We start from the raw sequence: 25,896 nt of genomic DNA, 5'->3' as shown, positions 1-25,896 counted from the left end.
TATTAAGCCCTTCCCCTTACTACATTACATACAAGAGAGCAAAAATGAACATAGGGAAGGCTTACAGATTCCTAGATCATTCAAAGATCTGCACCAATGATGAGTTTATCTACAAAAGCTCCTTTGACCCACTAACTCTCACATGTTTAATGGTAAACCAAGCCAACATTTCCCCAAACACACTCTTGAGCAAACAGCAAGACTCCACAAAAACAATAAGAAAATCGCTATTTGAGCAAATGAACCAACACGATAAAGGAAAAAAATGGAGACAGCGCAAACAAAACAGCAAACATGCATAGCTTCGGGAACCCAGATCCTATTATTTTCTCACGCAAATATCAAGACACTTCCTGCATTTCTGGTGCAGCCAAGATACCCGCAGATGAAACTTGACTTGGACATGCATGTGGTATATCAAATGAACAAACAAATCCCAGGTATCGATCAAATTATAAGTTTCAGCAACAACCAGAACAAGTAACTCCAACATCTGAACAGGCCAAGACAGATTTTTCACTTTTAAAACCAAAAACTAGCAAGCTCATCAATCAATATACAAACGAACCCCAAACAAAAACCAGAAAAACAGGCTAAACTAGGACTTCAATCAAGTCGACTCTCCAGTTTTTAGCCAAATCAGATGCAATATGCATATTAAACTAACAGAGACGTAGCAAATGAACCAAAACCCAGTTCCATCTTAGCGAATTGGGCTCCATTTAGCGATAGGAAATGAACAAGAAAAAGGGTAGACAGTTACCTATTCCATTGCTTTAAACCCGTACCCTCAGCAACGGCGCAACGGCGGTAGAAAGATAGCAGCACCAGCTATGGCAACGCTATCACCTCAGTCAATATTTGAAGATAAGATCCTTGATGATCCTTGGTTGCTCCCCCAGATGAAACACTCTGCCTTTCCTTCTCTCGCGGTTGTTTTTTCTCTTAAACCAAGCCCCCCTTCTCTTTTCCCTGCCCTTCTTTTGCTGCCTTTCTCTTCCGTCGCCCACACACACTCTCTACTTCCTTAAGATTTTTCAGCCTTCAGCCGCTCATGAGCCTTTTGTTTCTCTCTTTTGCCGTTTTCCAGATTTTGCAGCCGCCCCTTCAATCTTCCTTCTTGCTCTCGGCTCAACTCTCTCAGTTTTCTCTCTTAGCCGCTCACTTGATGCCCTAAACCTTCAACTCTCGTTTTGTTTTTTGTTCAAACCCAAGCCGTCATTAACTTCTCCCTCTTTGTGGCTGCCTTTTCTTTTCTTTTTATACCAGAATCTCCAACCCTAAAACCCCAGCCATCTCTTCTTATATTTGCAGCTAAGGGGCTGCTCGGTCCTCCCTTGCAAAGCTGCGGAAAAAACGCAGCTTGCTGTCGCTTATTGCTTCTTTTTTTTTTTTTTGAAAGTAATATAACAAAAATGATAATAAAAACTAAGTAATAAAAAACAACAATTTTACATCAAAATAAACAAACTAAAACAACAAAATTGCCATTTTCAATCTTTTTCTTTCATTTTTCATTTTTCATCATTTTCCCCATTTTTTTTCTTTTTTTTCTTCTTTTTTTCTTTTCTTTTCCTTTTTCTTACAAATTTTATGCTAAAATGTCTAAAAAAAAGATTAGTAAAACCAAACTAAAATAAACATCAATAAAACTAATTTATGAAAAAAATAAAGTCAAAAATTTGGTGTCTACAGTTTGCCCCTCTTTGTTTGAGTTTTGGAAAAACTTGAGACAAAGAAATAGACATCAAATACTTACCTGCATTATTCGGCTGCGAATGATTCCAGCGATGGGGACTGACCCCTTTTGATGAGATTAACTGAGACGAAAAATTTTTAATGGACTATCTGAACAAGAAATTTAAAACGGGACTGACCCGAACAGAAAATTAAAACGGGACTGGCCCGAACAGAAATTTAAAACGGGATTGACCCGAACAAAAACGTAAAATCATGGGACTGACCCGAACAAGCTTTTAATCATGGGACTGACCCGAATAAAACGAAAATCATGGGACTGGCCCGAATAAAATGAAAATCATGGGACTGACCCGAATAAAATGAAAATCATGGGACTGACCCGAACAAGCTTTTAATCATGGGACTGACCCGAATAAGCTTTAAATCATGGGACTGACCCGAATAAAACGAAAATCATGGGACTGGCCCGAATAAAATGAAAATCATGGGACTGACCCGAACAAGCTTTTAATCATGGGACTGACTCGAATAAACTTTAAATCATGGGACTGACCCGAATAAGCTTTAAAATCATGGGACTGGCTCGAATAAAATGACAATCATGGGACTGACCCGAACAAGCTTTTAATCATGGGACTGACCCGAATAAACTTTAAATCATGGGACTGACCCGAATAAGCTTTTTAATCATGGGACTGACCCGAATAAGCTTTAAAATCATGGGACTGCCCCGAATAAAATGACAATCATGGGACTGGTCCGAATAAAATGAAAATCATGGGACTGGCCCGAATAAAATGAAAATCATGGGACTGACCCGAATAAGTTTTAAATCATGGGACTGGCCCGAATAAACTTTAAATCATGGGACTGACCCGAATAAAATGAAAATCATGGGACTGACCCGAATAAAATTTAAATGGGATAAACCCAGACAGAAATGTAAATGGGATAGACCCAGACAGAAATGTAAATGGGATAGACCCAGGGGATAGATCCGGACAGAAATTTAATCCGGACAGAAATTTAAATGGGATAGACCCAGACAGAAATTTAAATGGGATAGACCCGGACAGAAATTGAAATGGGATAGACCCGGACAGAAAACATAAATGGGATAGACCCACGGGATAGACCCGGACAGAAATTTAAATGGGATAGACCCAGACAGAAATTTAAATGGGATAGACCCACGGGATAGACCCGGACAGAAATTTAAATGGGATAGACCCACGGGATAGACCCGAAAATGGGATAGACCCAAACAGAAACATAAATGGGATAGACCCACGGGATAGACCCGAACAGAAAATATAAATGGGATAGACCCAGACAGAAATTTAAATGGGATAGACCCACGGGATAGACCCGGACAGAAATTTAAATGGGATAGACCCAGACAGAAATTTAAATGGGATAGACCCACGGGATGTTGTGAAGTTGGCGGCACGAAATCCAGACCCAACGGGATGTCGTGAAGTTGGCGGCACGAAATCCAGGCCCGACGCGATCTTGTGAAATTGGCGGCACGAAATCCAGGCCCAACGTGATCTTGTGAACAAGAAATTGAATTTGATTTGTCAAGAAGCAAGAAGTTAAACTTGAATTTTTTGATTTTTGACCTTTCTGATGATGATTTTTTATTTTTTTGATTTTTTTTTTCTAATTTTTTGACTTTTTCTGATTTTTCCCTTTTGATTTTTTCTTTCCTTTCGGATTTTTCCGAGAGAATTTTTTTCAAAATAATTTGCCCCAGTGTCGGGTCCATTTTTCCCTCCTTCTTCTTGCTTCTCTTTGCAGTATCTCCCTTCCGCCTCACTGGATGCTTTTTGTCATTTTGAACCATGAATACCTGCACATGGGGCTTAACAAAGCATGACATGCACTTAAATTTCATGAAAAGAGCAGCGGAAATTGATTCGAAAAATGTTATTATTTGATTTTTGGACAAAAATCTCAAATGTTTAAAAAATTTGCCCCAGTATGGGCTTATTTCATGAAATCTCACAAATAAAATTTTTGCCCCAGTGTGGGCTCCCTTGATTGCAAAAATTTGTTCAGATGATTTCCCATTTATTTGAACAAAGAAAAACCGCATTTTCTAAAATTTAGAAAAGAATGCACATATACAACAATGTGAAGAAACTTAAAACGTCAAGTTTGAACTCATGCAGAAATTTCATGATGAATTCCTCGAAATAACACCAAATTCAAGAAGATTTCTTCCTCACTTTTAGCATTGGTGTTTAGGGTAACGGGTCACCACTTCTGATTGGCTCATCTTTCAGGACCAATCAAGTGACTTTATTTTTGAAATGGCTAAGGAAATGGGAGGTCACAAGCTGTCTCATTCTTGCGCTCAAATCGTATCTAACCCATTTAATATCACATCTTAGTGAAAGCAAATAGTTTGTCCATTCTTATTTCTTGAGAAAACTTAGTCAACATATAAGCTTTTTAGGCTTGTAACGTGTGGACAGAAATAATGGTTAAACATGTGGAAACGGGTTATACCCTTATGATTACAAATGATTTGATGAATTTCTTATGAGCATAATCCTCACTTTGGGTTGTCATGAAGGAATAAGTCAACGATGGACTTTGTTAGCTTGTAATGTAGCTTGAAAACGATAGTTAAAGAATAAAACTTTCAAGGACATAGCACCGAAGATCGCATTTTCCCAAAATTGCCCCTATTTTGAACTTAAAGATCCCAAACTTTGTTTGCATTTTTCTCATCACTCACCAGGGACTTCAGCGTCGAATTTTCTGCATTTTCTTGCATTTACCCCTTTTTTTTTCTTTTTCCTTCTCCTCAACTTGGTGGGTTTTCACATGGTGAGTAGCGTCAACCCCCATACCCAAACAATTCAGAAATACAGCTAAAAGTTTCCAGCATCAGAAATTTTCTTGACAGGGCCATTGCAAAGAACAGAAGTCAGGACTTTCGGCTTTTGTAATGTGGTCAGGTGGGGTGCTTAAAAAAGTTAAGGCCTGAAAGCGGATTTCAAGAGTGGTTTGAAGAATCCGAGATCGCATTGTTACGCCAACCCCATTTTAGGGTTAAATCAGAATTTGCCCCAGTTTATGCTCAATTGAGGCTTTTTCTCTTTCATTTTCTTTCTTCTTTTGACTTTTTCAGCCTTTTGCCATTCTTTGAAATTTTTGAAATTTGCCCCAGTTTATTTTTGAACTGAGGTCCTCTTTTCTTCTTTTGTTTTTAATTTTGTTGCATTTCACCTTTTCACTTTTTTTGAATTTTTCCTTTTCAACTCAAACTTATCCCAGTGTGGGGTTTGCGATTCTCAGGGGTTGCCGAATGAAGTACTTTATTCTGAAGGTTTAAAAGGGAAAACTAGGGATAGAATGTTTGATTGGAAAAGAAGAGGACCTGACTTTTATTCCGTTCCTTGCAATAACTCTGAGAGGAAACTTTCATTAATACGAAATTTCTGACATGTATCTGAATTAACTGACTGAGGAAGCCCCTTGTTCATCCATATTTTGTGAAACATAGGCGGTCCGTGCGGACAAATCTCTTCCTTTTCTTCTTTTTCTTTTCGAAAAACTGGAACCCAAATGGAATCAAATTTCCCCAATTTGCGGTTCCCTCCTTATTCTAGCATTTTTGCTTTTCTCTTTTTTTTTTGAAAATTCTGCAATCTCCCTCCCCAATGCGGGGTACGATCGTAAGTGCTTTGAAAAGAACCACCAATTTTAGCTCAAATGAGGATGCAAGGGATGATCAGTGTTTAGGTTATAGAAACGACGGCCAAAATATCATTCTTACACCTCATGACAACCAAAGTAACCAAATGGTCATTGAAAAACCACTCCCTTTTTTATATTTGAAAATTTTCCAATATAGGGTAGTGATCATTAGGGCTCTTATTTGAAACGAAATTATTCTTTCAAAGGCTCAAATGGGAGAGCAAATGATAAACTCTGTATAGATAGAGAAAAGAATGCTCGAAGTATCATTCCAAATTTTCAAAACAAACAAGAATAATGCACATTTTTGCTTTCACTTAGATGTGAATTGAATCGGTTAAACACAATGGATGTTTTCAAGCAAAGATGGCCCCAATTTGCAATTTATCAATCAATGGGACTGATTTTAATTTCGAGGTTAAGTGAAGGAGAAAAGGTATCTTATTGGGACTTTTGAATGACCGTTCACCTTTTTCTGAGCACTCTTATTGTAGAGCTCGGATCACCCACCTAGTGTACATGAGGATTTTAGAGAGTATATACTTGTGAAATTCAGGCTATAGATTGAAAAATCTCAATTTGGTCTTATTTCTCAAAATTCATCATGAAATCTCCAATGAATAAGAATAAAGAATGAAATATACATAAATATACACAAAACAATAATTGTCCAAAAAACTTTATTGCTGAAAAAGTTTGAAACAAAATTTTTCGTTCAATTATGATACAATGAGAAGAGAGAAACTTGTAAAGGGCTAGGTAAAAATTTCTCTCCAAAGCTTGAGTGATGCCAATCACATTAATTGTGAAGCCCAATAATGATCCTTTGGAGAGGTCACACATAATCCTAAATGACGTAAAAATGAGTGAAATGAATGCATGCCATGTGAAAATGTGAGTTTGTGTGAAGTGAAAAAGTGATAAAAACAAGAGTGTGTAAGTGGAAGTATGCAAATGGATGTACAAGATAAGGTGAGTAAAGTAATAATGTGAAAATGTATGTGAGATAAAATAAAGTGCATGTGTGCGAGTGATATTATAAAGTGTAAGTAGTTGAATGAAAACGTGCAAAATTAAAGTCGTGTGAAGTGAGAATATGGAAAAAGGGATAGAATATAAAGTAGAAGTGTATGTGATAGTGAATGAGTAAAATGCATGAATCCTATAGGAATGCATCAAGACGGGAACGGGAGTCCTAACTTTGTGACTTCAATTTTCCCTTTGATTAGAAAGGAGAACTAGCGTGCTAAGGCTATTTTGGAGCCACACTCGCTCGTTTCCCTTATCGAAAGGGGACTCTCAAGCAAATGTATCCTATAACTAGCATGAGATAAAAAAAAAACCTAAAATGAGGGGAAAAGGGGTTTGAGGACCATGCCAAATGATAAAAAACTAAGAAAAATGCATGAAATGAAGTGAAACATGCAAGTATGGACTCATGATAGGAGATGGCCTATTGGGTCTAGCATTGGACTAGCCCTTTCTATGAATTCCTAACGGAATAATGAGCCACAACTAGCATTGGACTAGTGTGGTGACGTACATTCATCCATCACATTTATTCATGGCTATGGAAAGCGAGTAGACATGCCAAACACTCATAAACACATAGCATATAACACTTAGCATGCTCGACTAGATGCAAGAACCTAATAAAGCAAGTAACACATAACAACAAAAGCAAGCAATCAAGCTAAAGGATCTATTACATTTGCTAGCTAGGCACACGTCTTCAATAGGTCTTCATCAAATGCTCCTCCAAGCCCTATCTATTACAAGCCAAGAGGTGTACACATACCCCATAAAAAATAACTTAAATAAAAAGCAAAAGTAAAAATGAAATAAATGAAAGGAATTAAGGAAAGGCAAGGGAAGCAAATAGACATGCAATTCTCACTTAGCACGTTGGATCACATAGTGGAGAGACAAAAAAGATAAAAGAAGTTATACCTCCCTTGGAATGGTGTCCAAATGAAAGAAAAATGGTTTATTTATCCTCCAAAATAAAAGAAATGGTCAAGGTACCAATTTATTTGGGAAAATTAAAGAAAAACATGCAAACACGGGCTCACATAGTCATAAACTCTTAAATTCATGCATGAAGTGCAATTAAACAAAGCAAAGTGGCTAATTGGAATCAAACAAACAATGAAGTTGCAAAAATTAAAACTACCAAGGACCAAATTGAGGAGATTGTTCAATTGATTGGGTCATAGCAGCAATAGTTAGAAGCCAAGGGGTCAAAGTGAAAATTTTTTAGACATTTTCCATGCAGACCATGCAAGCTACGAAGGAATTTCTGTTTCTGCAACTAACATTTCTTCTACAATTCTAACTAACTGCACTTTCTCATAACCTGCAACTCTTAACAAGCAAAGCCATCCAAATCCTCTACCATGATTTGTCAAAAACATCAACCAAATATCATTGTTTACCCCAAGAATCAAATAGGGGTTGGGTATGAAATTAGCAAAAAAAAATGAACATGGGGTAATGAACATAGCCGCAACAAAAACTGCAGCAATAGATTCGAACAAGCCAAAAGTTCCGAACATAGCTACAAATTCTCATGCACAAAACATCAGCTAAACCCTTCTGAACACAGGCGATACAATCTTCTCAATTTGCATCATGAAGCTTGTAAATTTAACACCAAAAAACATCAGGTAAAGGCATGCAAATCAGAACACCTCCTGCAACTTTTCTTTTATCTCGCTGACTATGCGAAGCATCAGGAAGCTGGAAAGATCATGCAGTTCACACACGGCAGACTTAACACCAAATTCAAACCAGAAACAAAACCAAGTTCTTATTAAGCCTTTCCCCTTACTACATTACATACAAGAGAGCAAAAATGAACATAGGGAAGGCTTACAGATTCCTAGCTCATTCAAAGATCTGCACCAATGATGAGTTTATCTACAAAAGCTCCTTTGACCCACTAACTCTCACATGTTTAATGGTAAACCAAGCCAACATTTCCCCAAACACACTCTTGAGCAAACAGCAAGACTCCACAGAAACAATAAGAAAATCGCTATTTGAGCAAATGAACCAACACGATAAAGGAAAAAAATGGAGACAGCGCAAACAAAACAGCAAACATGCATAGCTTCGGGAACCCAGATCCTATTATTTTCTCACGCAAATATCAAGACACTTCCTGCATTTCTGGTGCAGCCAAGATACCCGCAGATGAAACTTGACTTGGACATGCATGTGGTATATCAAATGAACAAACAAATCCCAGGTATCGATCAAATTATAAGTTTCAGCAACAACCAGAACAAGTAACTCCAACATCTGAACAGGCCAAGACAGATTTTTCACTTTTAAAACCAAAAACTAGCAAGCTCATCAATCAATATACAAACGAACCCCAAACAAAAACCAGAAAAACAGGCTAAACTAGGACTTCAATCAAGTCGACTCTCCAGTTTTTAGCCAAATCAGATGCAATATGCATATTAAACTAACAGAGACGCAGCAAATGAACCAAAATCCAGTTCCATCTTAGCGAATTGGGCTCCATTTATCGATAGGAAATGAACAAGAAAAAGGGTAGACAGTTACCTATTCCATTGCTTTAAACCCGTACCCTCAGCAACGGCGCAACGGCGGTAGAAAGATAGCAGCACCAGCTATGGCAACGCTATCACCTCAGTCAATATTTGAAGATAAGATCCTCGATGATCCTTGGTTGCTCCCCCAGATGAAACACTCTGCCTTTCCTTCTCTCGCGGTTGTTTTTTCTCTTAAACCAAGCCCCCCCTTCTCTTTTGGCTGCCCTTCTTTTGCTGCCTTTCTCTTCCGTCGCCCACACACACTCTCTACTTCCTCGAGATTTTTCAGCCTTCAGCCGCTCATGAGCCTTTTGTTTCTCTCTTTTGCCGTTTTCCAGATTTTGCAGCCGCCCCTTCAATCTTCTTTCTTGCTCTCGGCTCAACTCTCTCAGTTTTCTCTCTTAGCCGCTCACTTGATGCCCTAAACCTTCAACTCTCGTTTTGTTTTTTGTTCAAACCCAAACCTTCATTAACTTCTCCCTCTTTGCGGCTGCCTTTTCTTTTCTTTTTATACCAGAATCTCCAACCCTAAAACCCCAGCCATCTCTTCTTATATTTGCAGCTAAGGGGCTGCTCGGTCCTCCCTTGCAAAGCTGCGGAAAAAACGCAGCTTGCTGTCGCTTATTGCTTCTTTTTTTTTTTTTTTGAAAGTAATTTAACAAAAATGATAATAAAAACTAAGTAATAAAAAACAACAATTTTACATCAAAATAAACAAACTAAAACAACAAAATTGCCATTTTCAATCTTTTTCTTTCATTTTTCATTTTTCATCATTTTTCCCCTTTTTTTTCTTTTTTTTCTTTTTTTTCTTTTCTTTTCCATTTTCTTACAAATTTTATGCTAAAATGTCTAAAAAAAAAAGATTAGTAAAACCAAACTAAAATAAACATCAATAAAACTAATTTATGAAAAAAATAAAGTAAAAAATTTGGTGTCTACATATGCAGCGTGATGTTAACTTACAATGCTGTATTATTGTTACTTTCAAAACTTTTTTGTTTTGAGTTGTTCTTCAGTTTGGTGTGCCAGCTTTGATATGCAGTGAAAAGTTTGAAATGCATACTCTCTATAAGTGCAAAATAAATTTCATCTTTTTGGTACAATTCTTATTTCTTTAAGTTTCTGAATCCATTCTTTTCAACTTTGTTTGTTCTTTTAGGGTAATTGGCCCTGAAATGCCATCTGCTGAACTATTTGCAGCTGTAGCCAAATTAACTGAAGCAGAAGATGAGTTGAGGTATTGCTGAATTTTATAATTTTAAGAGTTAATGGCTGCATTTGTATTCTGTAGAAGGATTTTCCTTGTGGAAGTCAAGCTGTTAGGCATTTTTTTGCCATCTTACGGTGAACTTCTGAAGCTACTAACATTGCTAACTTATTTATGTTTATTGATGGTTGAAATTAGAGAGGCTAAGTTACTGGACGATTCTGAATTGTTTATAGGGCCTCCTCCCCCTGCTTTTGTTTCTGAAGTTGAATCATCAAATGAAGCAGAATGATTTGAAGAGGTACCATTTTTTATATATTTCAGTCCATATACATATTTATTTGTTACCATTGACAGATTTTAATTCTTCCCCTTGTTTAATCATCCCGTAGTCTCTTTATTTTGTACTTTTTCTTATGGCAATTTTTGTTTGGTTTGTATCCTTCTGGTTCAGGGCATTCTAAAGACCTTTTGCTAGTTCCATCACAAGGATACAAATTCTTCATGCTTGTGCTGTTTTTTTAGGTTTCTTATGCATGTTGCTCTTATTATTATACCATGCAATAAACATGACCTCATGTCATGAGTTTTTTAGTAGCATTGCTATGTTACGTAGATTCGATAAGTTTTTATGACCCATGATCAAATTGAGTATGTCAAACTTGTTGACCACTACACATATCTATTTTTGTAGGTTGAGTATAGAGCTTTTAAGCACTTGTCATAGTATATTTTAGCAACAGAAAAGGGTTCTGTTATCAACAACTTGAATTATAGTCTCTTAACTGCACAGGGTGTTAAAAATGCATGGTAGAATATATGTAGATATTGATAGCTGCTGATTGAAAATGTACATATGGTTCTATCTTTAGTCCATCTTGTGGAAGCTTTGCAAATGATGATTTCCTTTGGTTTCCCCTCTATGGTGTCTGTTTTGGCTAAGAACAATGTACTTGCGCATTGCATTTTTCGGGACCTTGAAAATAATACTAATATGCAGGTACTCTAAGCACATGACAAAGCTTAATGAGCTTCTAAAGATATTTAGTGCCATCTCTCTCTCCCTCCCTCCCTCCCTCCGTCTCTCTCTTTCTCTCCCTCCCTGTCTCCCTCTCTCTCTCTACATTCATTATTGGTATGACCTTTTTTAATGCAAAAAGAGTCAAAAATTTATTGTCATGTGGATAGTGCAGCTCTTTTATGCTTTAGCTGCCACATATTGCATGTAACAAAGATATAGGTTTAATATAGTAGAAATATATGTTTGCAGGAATTTTATCTTTGTCGCGGCTAGTCTCCATAAAAATGGTGATTGTGAGAACCCGTACTTTTCTTAATTTCTAGGTTTTATTTTCTTTTATTTGCACGCCTTTTATGCATTTTCTTTATTAGAAAAAATTTTCTAGATAATTTTTATGAGTAAATATAGTTTTTAGATGATTTTTCTAGTACCGGTTAGTTTTTGAGAAATTAAGAGCATATACCGAACATGGGACCCGCTAGTGCGGAAAGTTCGGTAAAATTTGGCCAATTAGGTTATGTTTGGGATACTGGGATTAATTTATTAGGTGCTAAGAGATAATTAGAGACAAAAGGATAACCATGTATTAATTATAGTGACAAGTGTCACTTGGAGAACTAGTCTTACTTTTTTACCACTATTCATTACTTTACCAAATAAATCAAAAATTGACCCAAAAATCACTCAAAATTCCAAGCTCATGGCCGGACCTCTCTAAGGGAGAAAGAAAAGAAAACTCTCCACTTTCTTAGCCCCAATCTTGTTCAATCTTCAATTCCAACCGTTTAATCTTCAAATTACTCCATAAAACCTCTTAGTTTAGTGGTATTAAGGTTGGTTGTGAAGTGGTTTGGAGGAGCAAGGTGCTAAATTGGGTCTTTTCTTGGGTTTGCAAGGTATGTGACCAAGGAACCTTCCCTTTGATCTTAATAATGCTTAATTAGTGACTTATGTGAGATGAAGTGATGATTTTAGGTGTTGTTTCATGATTTTGGTAGAAATTGGTGAAGTTTTATATTTATTTATGATTTTTCTGTTTTCATATGATTAATATTGTGTGGCCATGTATGATGGTCTAGTATGGGTTAGAATGAAGCTTTGGTATGATAATTGTAATGATTAGTGGAAAATTTCTGGTTTGAAGCAAAAAATTCCAGAATTAGGGTTTCTATTAGGCCTGTTCTGCCTGGCACTGTTTTCCCTAGTTAGAGGCCGAATTAGCCTTGGGTTAAAACATGAAAGTTGTAGAGGATGGTATTTTATAGTTTTCCTCCAAATTTCAGGCCAATCTGAGCAGCGTAGCCTGTGAAAAGATTGAAATACCCCTGCTGCCCTGTTTCTGTCCGAAACTGAAATTCAGCTTTGCTAATTGGTTAATTTGATTGGGAATACTACTGATTTGGTTGTCAATGTCTTCTTAAGAATTATAGCCTTGTATCTTAGCTTTCAAATGGCTTTGGAATTACCTGAATTGGAGTTGTGTGTGCTGAGATATGATTGAATAAAACAGGACTGCTAGTTGATTTCCGCGGTGAGTTTCGAACTGGAAAATCTGGAGTTGTTTTGGTAAATTTGATCTAGTTAGGGTGAGAACTGGACTTAGTAGTCTTCATTAAAGTTATAGCTCTCTCGCTTAGCTTCGAAATGATGTAAATTACACCCCAATCCGATAAGTGTAGCTCCGGTTGTGTCCGTTCCGCTAAATGACGTCAAAGCTGTCTTTTGGTTTAGGGCATAAACTTCATTTCCGGACCATTGTCCTAACTTGAATTTGTACTTGTACCACTTGGAACCTATTGAATGGCTATTTCAATGAGGTTATTTTTGTGTGTGACTTTGGAATTGATTGAGGAAAACAATGAAGCCATAAATGGCTGAAAAATAGGTAAATACAGAGGGTATGCTGCCAAAATTTTAGGGCTACGCGATTCTTTCAAGTTGAGTTGATCTTGGTAAAAATGATGGGCTTTGGGAGTTGTTTGTAACCCTAGGACCAACTGTTATCTTTTTGCTCGAAAGTCATAGTTTATTCTTTTGTACTAGTACTTAACCTGGAAAGACGTACGACATGTAGTCGAGCCTCACTTGTACCTTCCGTTTACTCGATTTTGGATGTGAAACCTTCAATTGTTTTACTTTGATGATTTTAGGGTTTCTTGGCGATTAAAGCCAGTCTGAAGTGAAAACTTTTGAAGTATCCGTACTTAAACCGGTGAGTGTACCACTTCCCTCACTTGTTGTTTAACTCGGTGTCTGTACATGCAATCTGTGATATGAACGACTGAACTATCTGTTTATTTTGTTTGAGATGAGGGTGTACTTTATCACACTCGTTCTCTTGTCTGTTCATATGCCAAATTTTGGTGCGAATCTGAATCTGTATCTGTATTTGTTGTTATCTGTATCCGTATCTGTTATCTGTATCTGTATCTGTTCTAACGTCATTTGGAAGCTTGTATCCAACAACCTTTCTGTGACCTCTGAGCTCAACACCTTTGATAAGTGAATATTTAACGTACATTTTGTACGAATTTGGCATGAATTTTTGGTATGTTTTGAGAAGATTAAAGCCATATTTGAACTCTTTTGGTGATAATTGCTTAGATATTGTTTAAGAGTTCAGAAATTGATAAATGAGTGGATTAATGCGTTAATTTTGTGAAATTGTGAAGGTAATTGATGTATGAAATTCATGCACAAGTTGAAAGAAATGTCAGGGTCATTCAGAAGACAAAGTACACAAGAAATTGGGAGTAAAAATGTAGAAAAAGGGAAGAAGTGAAAAACTGGAAAATTGTTCAACACAGATCCGATCTGTGTGTACAAGAGGGATCCGACCCCTAGTCTGTACTTCTGGCGGAGTGTATCCGAGGTCAGGACGATCCGACCTCGGATCCATCATGGAAGCCCTCGGATCCTAATATCCGAGCTCGGATCCAATTTTCACTCCTCGGATCCGAGGCTCGGATCTGTCTCTCTCCTCAGCAAGTGCCATAGCCGTTTTTCTTTACCTTTTTCACAACTTTCCAGCTATTTTGAGGGACAGAAATCGGTGGCACATGCTTCTGCAACAAAAGAGAAGACCAAATGAATGTGGACAAAAGGAGACATCATATCTTTGACCTCTTTTTACAAAATCTGAGTGGAAGAAATTATGAAGTGAGAGGAATGGAATTTCTACCACATTTTTATGCAGAAAGACTGGGGAGAAGGAGGATTACCATACGTAGCTAGTTTTCTTTCTGGTATCTAGTTTCTCTCTCTAGATAGGAGTTCTTGGAGAAGTACTTGGAGTTTTTACTTGTAATCATATTGTGCAAGAGCATAGCAGGAATTGGAGAGCTTCACCTTCAAGTGGCTAAGCTTTCTTTTATCTTTCTTGTACTTGTACTTCATGATGTTTGGCATTAATAAACTTGTGAGTTTGATTGTTAAATCATTCATGAGTAGCTAAACCCCTTAATCTAGGGAGTAGATGAAGCTTATGGTTAAATAATATGAATGGAATGTGATTTACACTTGTTATATCTTGTAGTAACTTGTCTACTTGTGTAGCTGTGATTACGTGTTGTTGATTGATCACCAATAGCATGTTTATAGTGTTATTATTCAATGAGAATTGGTAATAACAATTGAAACACATGAGTAGAGCTTGAGTTGTATGTTCATGAAAATAGAGATACACTTAGGTGGATTATTGAGCATTTCATGAAATAAAACGGAGTAGTAGAATATTTCACCATGAAAATAGGGAAATCTATATTGCTCTAAGCCATTTCATCATGAAAATGAGACTTGGTATTCTTGGAAATAAATCTCTGGTTAAGCAAGAATAATAGCAAGGAGTAAATCCATTCATTTGTGTAGTTTATGCCATAAGTGGAATCTACATCCCTAGAATCTTCCTTAAGTAAAATTTCTCTATTTGTATTCAGTATTTGTTAAACTAGATTTGTATATCAGATTTGTAGATTACAGCATTAGACTTTCTCTGCTCAAATTAATTGTAAGTCTAAATAATAGAGAGAACAAGGGCTTAGTAATTGTTTAAATTGCTCCTCGTGGGATCGACCCGATACACATCTTGTACTACAATTGCGACCTGTATACTTGCAGTCCAACGGGTGTAAAATCGGAATTAAACTTGTATAGATACAAATATCCCGTCAAGTTTTTGGCGCCGTTGCCGGGGAGCGGCAATATTAGGGCCTAATCATCTCTATTACTTTAGATATTTTCATTTTTTTTATTATTTCAAGTTGTTGAATTTAAACTGCAAAATTTCTCTTGTTTTTGTCTGTAGTGTATGCACCGATCAAATCGAGAAGTTGCACATTTCGATCCTGAAATTGAAAGAACATTACACAGACAAAGGAGGAGTACATCACATCAAGAGGAACAAGAGGTTTGGCAGCCAATAGAAGATATCTTAATAGAGCTTCCATTTGAAGAAGACATGGCAGAAAACGAAGCACATAGGCGAGTTCTACGAGATTTTGCTCTACCGGGAACACAAGGATCTCAAACGAGTATAGCAAGGCCTACGGTAAATGCTAACAATTTTGAGATTAAACCAGCACTTATCCAAATGGTTCAACAATCTCAATTTGGAGGTAATGCAGTAGAAGACCCTAATACACACTTAGCTACATTCTTGGAAATTTGTGATACAATTAAAATGAATGGAGTTAGTGATGATGCTATAAGGCTAAGATTGTTCCCATTTTCATTGAGAGATAAGGCCAAACTTTGGTTACACTCTCATGCTCCTAATACTTTCACTGGATGGGATGAGTTATCAAGAGCATTCTTAAATAAGTATTTTCCACCAGGTAAGACTGCTAAGCTTAGAATGGATATCACTAGTTTTAGCCAATTAGAAAGTGAATCATTATATGAGGCATGGGAAAGGTTTAGAGATTTGCTTCGGAAATGTCCACATCATGGACTGCCGGAGTGGTTAATCATACAAACCTTCTATAATGGTTTAGTTTTTTCTACTAAAACTATGATCGATGCAGCTGCAGGTGGAGCTTTAATGGGTAAATCACCCCAAGAAGCTCAGAATTTGATAGAAGAAATGGCTGCAAACAACTACCAATGGGCCAATGAGAGAGGTAATACAAGACGTCACGCAGGTATGATAGAAATGGACACTCTCAATATGCTGAGTGCTCAAATGAATAATGTGATGAAGTTGCTAAGTAGACAAAGTGGAGTTGGTCCAAGTTCATCTAATGCACATGTAGCATGTTGTTCTATATGTGGAGGTGAACATGATACTAATGAGTGTGTTGATTCTGAGCAGGTACAATTCGTTAATAATTACAATCGTAATGCTCAAAATAACCCCTACTCGAATACTTACAATCCGGGGTGGAGAAATCATCCAAACTTTGGATGGAAGGATCAAGGAAATCAACCAAGGCCAGCCAATCCACCGGGATTTCAATCAAGGCAACAACAAGTTGAAACTAAACCTGGTTGGGAGATGGCAGTGGAAAAGCTCGCAAAAGTTACTTCAGACAGATTTGAGCGAGTAGAAGGAAGATTGGACCAACTCACTACAATGTACAGGAATGTAGAGGTCCAAATTGGTCAAATTGCTAGTTCTTTGAATAATCGTAATCAAGGAGAATTACCTAGCAAAACGGAGGTAAATCCTAAGGAGCATGTCAAAGCCATTACTCTTCGTAGTGGTAAGCAATTAGAAGATCCTCCAGTGGTGGAAGTTGAGAAAGATGAGAATGAAAAACAAGAAGAAAAGCATAGGAACCAAGAGGCGATAGTGGAGGAAAGTAGCCGGGAGGAATCAAGAAAAAATCAACCATCATCTTCCGCTACCATTCCAATACCCCCTGCGGTTCCATTTCCACAAAGATTAAAGCAAAATAAGTTTGATAAAGATTTTGAAAAATTTGTTAAACTTTTCAAACAATTGCACATTAACATTCCTTTTGCCGATGCTATTTTGCAGATTCCGTCTTATGCGAAATTTCTCAAGGAAATCATGACTAGAAAAAGAAAGTTGGAAGACTGCGAAACAATAGCACTAACGGAGGAATGTAGTGCAATTATTCAAAATAAGCTACCACCAAAGTTGAAGGATCCAGGGAGTTTTTCTATACCTTGCACCATAGGTAATGTTGATTTTTCTAAAGCATTGTGTGATCTTGGTGCTAGTGTATCATTAATACCTTTAACAGTGGCTAGACAATTGGGTTTGCATGAACTTAAACGCACAAATATTACTTTGCAACTAGCGGATCGGTCTATTCGATATCCATTGGGAGTGTTGGAGAATGTATTGATAAAAGTTCAAAAATTTATCATTCCAGTGGATTTTGTGGTATTAGATATGGAAGAAGATATATCTATGCCAATTATTCTAGGTAGACCATTTTTAGCTACTGCAGGTACTATTATTGATGTAAAAAATGGCAAGCTTAAGTTTCAAGTAGGTGAAGAAGAAGTAGAATTTAATTTGAATGAAATGGAAAAATACCCTTCTTTTACTGATCATGCTTATTCTATTGGCACAATTGATAAACTAACCCAAGAGATGAGTCAAGTCAACCTTGATTTAGATCCTCTTGAGTATTGTTTAATGAGTTTAGGTAAGCAAGAAAATGTTTTTGAAGAAATTGAAGAATTGGCCAAGTACTTGGATTTTCAAGCACCTTATAAAAGGGGTAATTTGTATGAAAATCTTGGCCAAGGAAAAGGGTTTTCACAACCTTCAGAAATTGAACCTCCAAGGTTAGAGCTTAAGCCACTTCCAACTCATCTAAGGTATGAATTTCTTGGAGAAAATAGTACTTTACCTGTAATTGTTAGTGCTGACCTTGATGATGAGCAGTGTACAAAGTTGCTAAGAGTTTTAAGGAAGCATAAGAAGGCAATGGGATGGACAATTGCTGACATTAAAGGTATAAGTCCTTCAATATGCATGCATCGCATTTTATTGGAGGACAATTACAAACCAGTGGTGGAAACACAAAGAAGACTCAATCCAAACATGAAAGAGGTGGTAAGAAATGAAATTCTTAAGTGGCTTGATGCAGGTATAGTCTTTCCTATCTCAGATAGTGTTTGGATTAGTCCAATTCATGTGGTACCAAAGAAAGGTGGAATAACTACAATCATAGGTAAAAATGATGAATTAATTCCATCTAGACTTGTGGTAGGGTGGAGAGTGTGTATTGATTATCGTAAGTTGAATACGGTAACAAGAAAAGATCATTTTCCCCTGCCATTTCTTGATCAATTATTGGAGCGAATAGCCGGATATGAATTTTACTGTTTTCTTGATGGTTTTTCAGGATATAATCAAATAGCTATAGCTCCAGAGGATCAAGAGAAGACCACATTTACATGTCCTTATGGCACTTTTGCCTTTAGAAGGATGCCATTTGGTTTATGCAATGCTCCTGCAACTTTTCAACGATGCATGATGGCTATTTTTTCTGATTATATTGAGAAAATTATGGAGATATTTATGGATGATTTTTCTGTGTACGGTTCATCTTTTGACCATTGTCTTCATAATTTGGAATTGATTTTGCAGAGATGCGAGGAAACAAATCTTGTACTGAATTGGGAGAAATGCCATTTTATGGTAAAAGAAGGAATTGTCTTAGGGCACAAGATTTCCTCCAAGGGAATTGAGGTGGATAAAGCCAAAATAGAAGTTATCGAAAAATTGCCACCCCCAAGCAATGTCAAGGGGATAAGGAGTTTTTTAGGACATGCTGGCTTTTATAGACGTTTTATTAAAGATTTTTCTAAAATAGTAAAGCCATTATGTGATTTATTATGCAAAGATACTCCTTTTCAATTTAATGACAATTGTTTGGTTGCATTTGAAAGGTTGAAAAAGGAATTGATTTCGGCCCCAATTATAACTTCACCCGATTGGTCACTACCATTTGAATTGATGTGTGATGCAAGTGATTATGCGGTTGGAGCAGTTTTGGGACAAAAGAAAGAAGGACGATTGCACGTCATTTACTATGCTAGCAAGTTGCTAAATGAGGCACAACTCAATTATGCAACAACAGAAAAAGAGCTATTGGCAGTGATATTTGCTTTGGACAAATTTAGATCCTATTTAGTAGGATCTAAAGTTATTATATATACGGACCATTCAGCTCTTAAATATTTGCTGCATAAGAAGGATGCAAAACCTAGACTAATTCGGTGGATTCTTTTATTGCAGGAATTTGATGTGGAGATAAAAGACAAAAAGGGATCGGAGAATCTAGTTGCAGATCATTTATCACGTTTGGAATATATCCCAATCAAAGATCAGGTTCCAATTCAAGAGAATTTTCCGGATGAGTTTGTCCTAGCACTTAGAAATTCTCCATGGTATGCAGATTTTGCTAACTACTTGGTCAGTGGAGAGATTCAAAAGGAGTTCAATTATCATCAAAAGAAGAAATTCTTACATGACGTCAAAAGTTACTTTTGGGAGGAACCATTGCTATACAGACATTGTGCCGATGGTATGATACGTAGATGTATTCCTGAAGATGAGGTACATAATGTTTTATATCATTGTCATAACCTTGAAACAGGTGGTCATTTCAGTACTTCAAAGACTGTGGCAAAGGTATGGCAATCAGGATTTTATTGGCCAACTATGTACCGAGATGCTAGGGAATATGTTAAAAATTGTGATGCATGCCAAAGAACTGGAAATATATCTCGAAAAAATGAAATGCCCCTGACTACATTCTTGGAAGTTGAGTTATTTGATGTATGGGGTATTGATTTTATGGGACCATTTCCTAGTTCTTTTAATAATAAGTACATCTTAGTAGCAGTGGATTATGTTTCTAAATGGGTAGAAGCAATCGCTTCATCTACTAATGACTCTAAGATTGTACTTAGATTCCTTAAAAAGAATATTTTCAGTAGATTTGGTATACCCAAGGCCATAGTAAGTGATGAAGGGAAACATTTTTGTAACAAACAATTGGATTCCTTATTGTTTAAATATGGTTGTAGGCACAAGACATCACTTCCATATCATCCTCAAGCCAATGGACAAGCAGAGCTGGCTAATAGAGAGATAAAGCTCATTTTGGAGAAAACTGTGAATAAATCACGCAAGGATTGGGCTACAAAGCTAGATGATACACTATGGGCTTACCGAACGGCATTTAAGACACCCCTAGGGATGTCGCCGTATCGTTTAGTCTATGGGAAAGCTTGTCACCTACCTGTAGAGATTGAGCACAAAGCTTATTGGGCAATTAAATCTATTAACATGGATTTTAATTTTGCAGGAGAAAAGCGATTACTTGAGCTAAGTGAATTGGAGGAACACCGACTACATGCTTATGAAAATGCCAAAATTTATAAAGAAAAGATCAAATATTGGCATGACAAGCATATTATTCCTAAAAAATTTCAGGTAGGGCAAAATGTACTTTTGTTCAACTCACGCTTGAGGTTATTTCCAGGAAAATTGAAGTCAAGATGGTCGGGACCATTTGAAGTAACTCAAGTATTTCCGTATGGAGCAGTGGAAATAAAAGGAGAAAATGGTTCTCCATTTAAAGTAAATGGACAAAGATTGAAGCCCTATTTGGCAGGAGAAAAAGTTCCTAAAGGGGTAATTTACTCCTTAGGAAATGCAAAGGAGAATTAAAGAAGTTATAGGATTGTCGAGCCAACGACTATAAACAAAAGCGCTTGTTGGGAGGCAACCCAATGATAATAGTGTATTTGTGTGTTTTTAGGTGTTTCTTACATTTTGGTGTGATTTAATTGACTAATTAGATGTATTTCACTTGTTTGTAGGAGGTACGGGAGTTTTATCATCCATCTCGGAGGTGCACTTGAAGAATATGTGTAAAAGGGAGTTTTTCTTACCAAATTGTGTTTTAAGTGCTTAAAATTCCCATGCATATACATACATTGTGCATTTCAAATGAGTTTTGGTGATATCATGGTTATAAAGGCTTATGGACTCATTTGATGTACATTTAATGCTCAAAAATGCCATTTTAGTGTAAAAATGCAAAAATGATCAAAGAACCCCACCCCTCGATTTTCAATGTAGATGTGTTTGTTGTGTTTTGAGAGGTTGGATATTATGTTTATGGTATATTACATGTGCGTGGGAGGTTGGAATTGAGAAAAGGTATGTCCAATGTGTAATTTGGAATTGGCCGAAAAAGGGAGAAAAAGTTTGAAAAAATTGCAGTTTCTGCAATTAGTGCAGAGAAATACAGATCCGAGCTCGGATCCTGAAAAGCCCAGACAGATCCGACCACGGATCAACTGATCCGACCTCGGATCCATTCCAACCCAGATAAATCCGAGGGCTCGTCTGTGTTTCTGTTGGGACTGATCCGAGCCCTGTCGGATCCGAGGCCTTCCAGAATTGATCCGACCTCGGATCCTTTCGCGATAAGAAGGGAAACGAGGCCTCGGTTCCTCAATTTCCAGATTTCTCTTTTCTCTCTCTTCGAAACCCTATTCCCTTTCCTCCAATCTTCCATTTCATCCATAACATTCCCAATTTTTCACAACAAAAACCTTCACTAACCTCTTCTGAGCATTAACCCTTAACAATTTGGAATCAAAAACATCAAATTGAGGGGTTTTGATCTTCAAGACGCAAAATAGGGCCGAATTGAAATCTTGCATTTTGAGGTCGAATTTGGGCTTGGTTGTTCTCCATTTTTGCATCATTATCATCCTCCATCATCACTCCATCTATTTGAGGTAACAAATTTCGAATTTATGTGACATTGTATATCTCTCATTTTTGCATATTTTTAGTTTTTCAATATATTTTGCTAAATAGCTTAATTGTTGAAAATTCTTGATATAATTGTGCTACATTGTGCTCAAATCAGTTGTTATAATTATTTTCATGTTTATTTGTGAGAGAATTGTGGATTTAGTGATAGTTTTGAGATTTCCTTCTCAATTTTTGGGCTTGAACATTTTAGTGATTTAAACTTGTGAATTTAGCTTTCATTGAATATCTGAACTTGTTCAGAGAGGTATAAATCACTGTTATACCAATTGAAAATGATATGCTATCACTAGAGCAATAGCCCATTAGGTAAAAGTGTGTGTTCCCGATCAAGTTAAGCACATTGAACCACTGTTACTTGAAATAATTGTATTTGGATGAATTGGGACTCATGTGTAGTTAACTTAAGTGTTAACGAGTGTTATGAATTGGATTGAAGATATTCTCAAGTGTTTGAGTGTTCATTCTTGCAAATGAATATAATTTAAAATTGTTTGCACTTAATATGCATGAAATGATTTCTTTACTGCTAATATCCTTTCTAAATGTGGGAATTGGATTTGAGAAGTGTTAGGAAGTTTATTTGTTTAAATTTGGGTACATTTTGGCAGGGAGTTTAGCCCTTTTTCAGGGGAAACTCTGCCGAAATTTTCTTAAATTCCTATTTAACATGTATGAGTGAGTTTCTATCGTTTCTAATAAATACTCATCTTGTTTATAGGTACTATGGCTCGTACAAGGAGGGCTCGTATTCGTACTCCTACACCATCGTCAAGTGAAGAACATACACCTTCTTTGCATGAGGAGTCGCCTGAGGAGGAATCTCCTTCACCTGAGTCGCCACCTCGGTCTCGCCGGAAGACCGCATCCACTAGCCGTGACGAGCCACCGCCAGACTACGATACCACACGATTCACATCGCTCGAAAACCAAGAGTGGTATGAAGCCGGACTGGACAAGGAGATCATAATTGAGAAACACTTGGCACCAGAGGTGGATGCGCACTACCACATTTCGACAGCATTCAAGAGGCTTGGATGGGAGAACATCCTTCAGTTGCCCAAGCACTACTACCCCAACCTGGTCAGGGAGTTCTATGCCAATGTGGAGAACAAGCAGAGCCACAGTGGCAACCTCATCGTCTCGTGGGTTCGAGGTAAAAGAGTGACTCTCAATCGAGATACATTGAGACACTTCGTCCAACTCAAAGACGAAGGCGAAGATGTCAAACTGACCAAGGAATTCAAAGCTCGAGACCCTTGGCAAGTGGGAGAAGCCGTGGGACGTCTAAAGGGTCAGTACCGTGAGCGAGGAAGTTCGAAAAAACTCACGGTATATGCCGACTCCTTTGAGCATCGTTACCACCTGATCTTCTATCTTTTTGCCTTCAATGTGGTGCCGAAAAAGAGTGGTAAACGGGAGATCCGAAATAGCGATCTCTATTTTCTGGATAAGATGATACATGGAGTGGGTAGACAGTTGACTGGTATTCCTCTACCCAGCATTATCATCAGTTATATGCGGACCACAGCTCGCATGAGGGCCGGCGAGACTTGTTTTGGATTCCCTCGACTGCTATCCCTCATTTTTGAGAAGCTCAAGGTTCCTCTTGGAACCGAGAGATCGGTGGTAACTAGGTCGGCCGAGGAGGTAAATGTTTCAATACTCAAATCCTTGGGTATTTCTACGGAATTTGGAGCTGCTTTGGTCCGGGACACAGGAGAAGCATCGACTTCCACTCAACCTCCGCCTCACACTGAACCTCAAGCGGAAACTCAAGAGACGGAGGCACAGCAGACTCTTCCTCCTCCGGTTCCACGACCACCTCCTCAAACGCGCTCCAAGTGGCAAGAGCTTCTCAATGCTATTTGCTGTATGGAGACGCGAGTCGTCGAGCGCATTGACCAGACGGAGCGGATGATGACTGAGCGCCTCGACCGACATGATCGCCGTCTTCGTGCGATCGAGGATCATTTCCATATCCGACGGTCCCCTACTCCGACACCTCATCAGGAGGAGGGCCATATTGGTACCTCACAGGGTCCTCATGGAGCCGAGGAGGCAGTAGACCCTCGTTCCCAGCAGCCATGATGTTTTTTTTAGCGGATTCGACCTTTTATTTCTTTATTTTTCTCTTCTTTTGTTAAGATAAATGTTGTAGTTTTTATTTTTCTTTAATTTGAATCATCTTGTGCTACTTATGGTGTTTGGTACCTTTGTTGTCTCATTTTGAACAGAAATTGGATGATCGTGATGAGTAAGGGCTTCAAATTGCATCACCACCTATATGAGGGAAGTTTCAGTTCTTTTACCTTCCTCTACAATGAGGACATTGTAGATTTTAAGTGTGGGGGAGGCATTGCATATCTTATGGGTGATTGTGTTTTGAAATGCATGATTTTAGTTGTTTATGGCTTAAAAATGTTGGAATTATATGTGGAGATAGTCATGAGGATAATTTTTGTGAAAATTAATGATATTTGGCAGGGAGTTTCATCCATTTTTATGGGGAAACTCTGTCGAAATTTTTCTAAAACATTTTCCAATATTTCATTGCAATTCTTCCAATTAAATGGCCAAAATGTTAAAATTTTAAGTGTCTAATTCTTCCATTGGATAAAATGCTATGTGTATTTTGGAAAAGTTTAGTTCTTAATTGGCTTGGAACGAATTATTATGCAATTAGGATATTTACATTTTAGAAAGTATATTTGGTTAAATAAGAAAAATTATGCTTAGAATTTTGCAAAATTAATGATATTTATCATTGTTACTTAATTTTATAAGTAAGTGATTGATATAGTCAAAGACAAGGCCAAATTCTTCCTTTAATTATACTTAGAGGGAAAAAGAAATTATTAAAAAAAAAGAATAATATTATTATTCTACTCCAATGATTCACATACTGAGTAACCGGGGGTTGGCATTTACAAATGTCGACATTCGCGTAAAAAGGTATTGGAATTAAGAGTATGCTTAGCAATTTAAATAAGTGAAATGTTGAGTAACCGGGAATTTTCACCTAAAAGTGTTGATTTTCGCGTAAAAAGGCGTTTTCACTATTTAAATAAGATGAAATGTGAATAAATCCCTCTAAATTGATAAGTTTTGGGATGAGGAAGGCCATAAAATTGACTAATGTGATTTACTTATTTGTGAAATTAGGATAGAATGAGAGAATTGGTTTGAATTTGTTGAAATTAAGGCATAGTTATTTTTATTTAATTGAATATTATGAGTATTTAGTGTAATCTGAGAAATGGCATAATGATTGATTTCTAGGTTTTTGAGGAATTAAATTTGACAATAGTACGCATATTGTTTTCTCTATCTCTATTGAATATTTGAAATAAGTTTTGTGTAAAATTGCTTGAGGACAAGCAATGATTCAAGTGTGGGGGAATTTGATAAGTGAATATTTAACGTACATTTTGTACGAATTTGGCATGAATTTTTGGTATGTTTTGAGAAGATTAAAGCCATATTTGAACTCTTTTGGTGATAATTGCTTAAATATTGTTTAAGAGTTCAGAAATTGATAAATGAGTGGATTAATGCGTTAATTTTGTGAAATTGTGAAGGTAATTGATGTATGAAATTGTGTTTGTGTTTAGAATCAGGTTCGAATGTGTCATGAAATGCAAAACAGTCAAAAAGGAGAAGCAAAAACAGGACAAACAGGTCGGACGGCCGAAAGGAAACTGTCGGACGTCCGAAAGAAGTAAGAACATCAAGAAGGAAGCTATGTCGGACGCTCACAAAGAGTCATCGGACGTCCGGAAGGTTCGGACGCACATCTCGGACGCACATCAACCGCATCGGACGTCCGAGAAATTCCAAATTAACTTGCCAACTCTCGGCCTAAGCTCGGACGCTGTACTGTCGGACGATAAACACTCATCGGACGTCCGAA

The 25,896-nt window shown here is 37.2% G+C and overlaps 1 protein-coding gene and 1 non-coding gene across 2 annotated transcripts; one reads left to right on the top strand and one right to left on the bottom strand.

Moving 5' to 3' along the window:
• Window positions 1-16,049: 16,049 nt before the first annotated feature.
• On the bottom strand, window positions 16,050-16,156 carry LOC113715267 (small nucleolar RNA R71). Its single transcript, XR_003453903.1, has one exon. It is a non-coding gene; the product is annotated as a small nucleolar RNA R71 (small nucleolar RNA).
• Window positions 16,157-16,355: 199 nt separating this feature from the next.
• Window positions 16,356-20,864, top strand: LOC113714000 (uncharacterized). Its single transcript, XM_072068677.1, has 4 exons — window positions 16,356-17,069; window positions 17,184-18,270; window positions 19,786-19,974; window positions 20,059-20,864. The coding sequence occupies exons 1-4, from the start codon at window positions 16,356-16,358 to the stop codon at window positions 20,862-20,864; spliced, it is 2,796 nt and encodes a 931-aa protein (XP_071924778.1).
• The last annotated feature ends 5,032 nt before the right edge of the window (window positions 20,865-25,896 follow it).

The sequence above is a fragment of the Coffea arabica genome, chromosome 10c, assembly GCF_036785885.1.
Source record: "Coffea arabica cultivar ET-39 chromosome 10c, Coffea Arabica ET-39 HiFi, whole genome shotgun sequence".
Lineage (NCBI taxonomy): Eukaryota > Viridiplantae > Streptophyta > Magnoliopsida > Gentianales > Rubiaceae > Coffea > Coffea arabica.
The sequence above is the reverse complement of the archived record's forward strand: the minus strand, read 5'-3'. Positions and strand labels throughout refer to the sequence as shown.

What these genes read in the sequence shown, in the direction of transcription:
- LOC113714000 (XM_072068677.1), top strand. Translation starts at nt 16,356, where the DNA reads ATGGACACTCTCAATATGCTGAGTGCTCAAATGAATAATGTGATGAAG. An exon ending in CCATTCCAATACCCCCTGCG is followed by an intron (nt 17,070 to 17,183) that starts GTTCCATTTCCA and finishes GCTATTTTGCAG; the next exon opens with ATTCCGTCTTATGCGAAATT. An exon ending in TGAGTTATTTGATGTATGGG is followed by an intron (nt 19,975 to 20,058) that starts GTATTGATTTTA and finishes CTAAATGGGTAG; the next exon opens with AAGCAATCGCTTCATCTACT.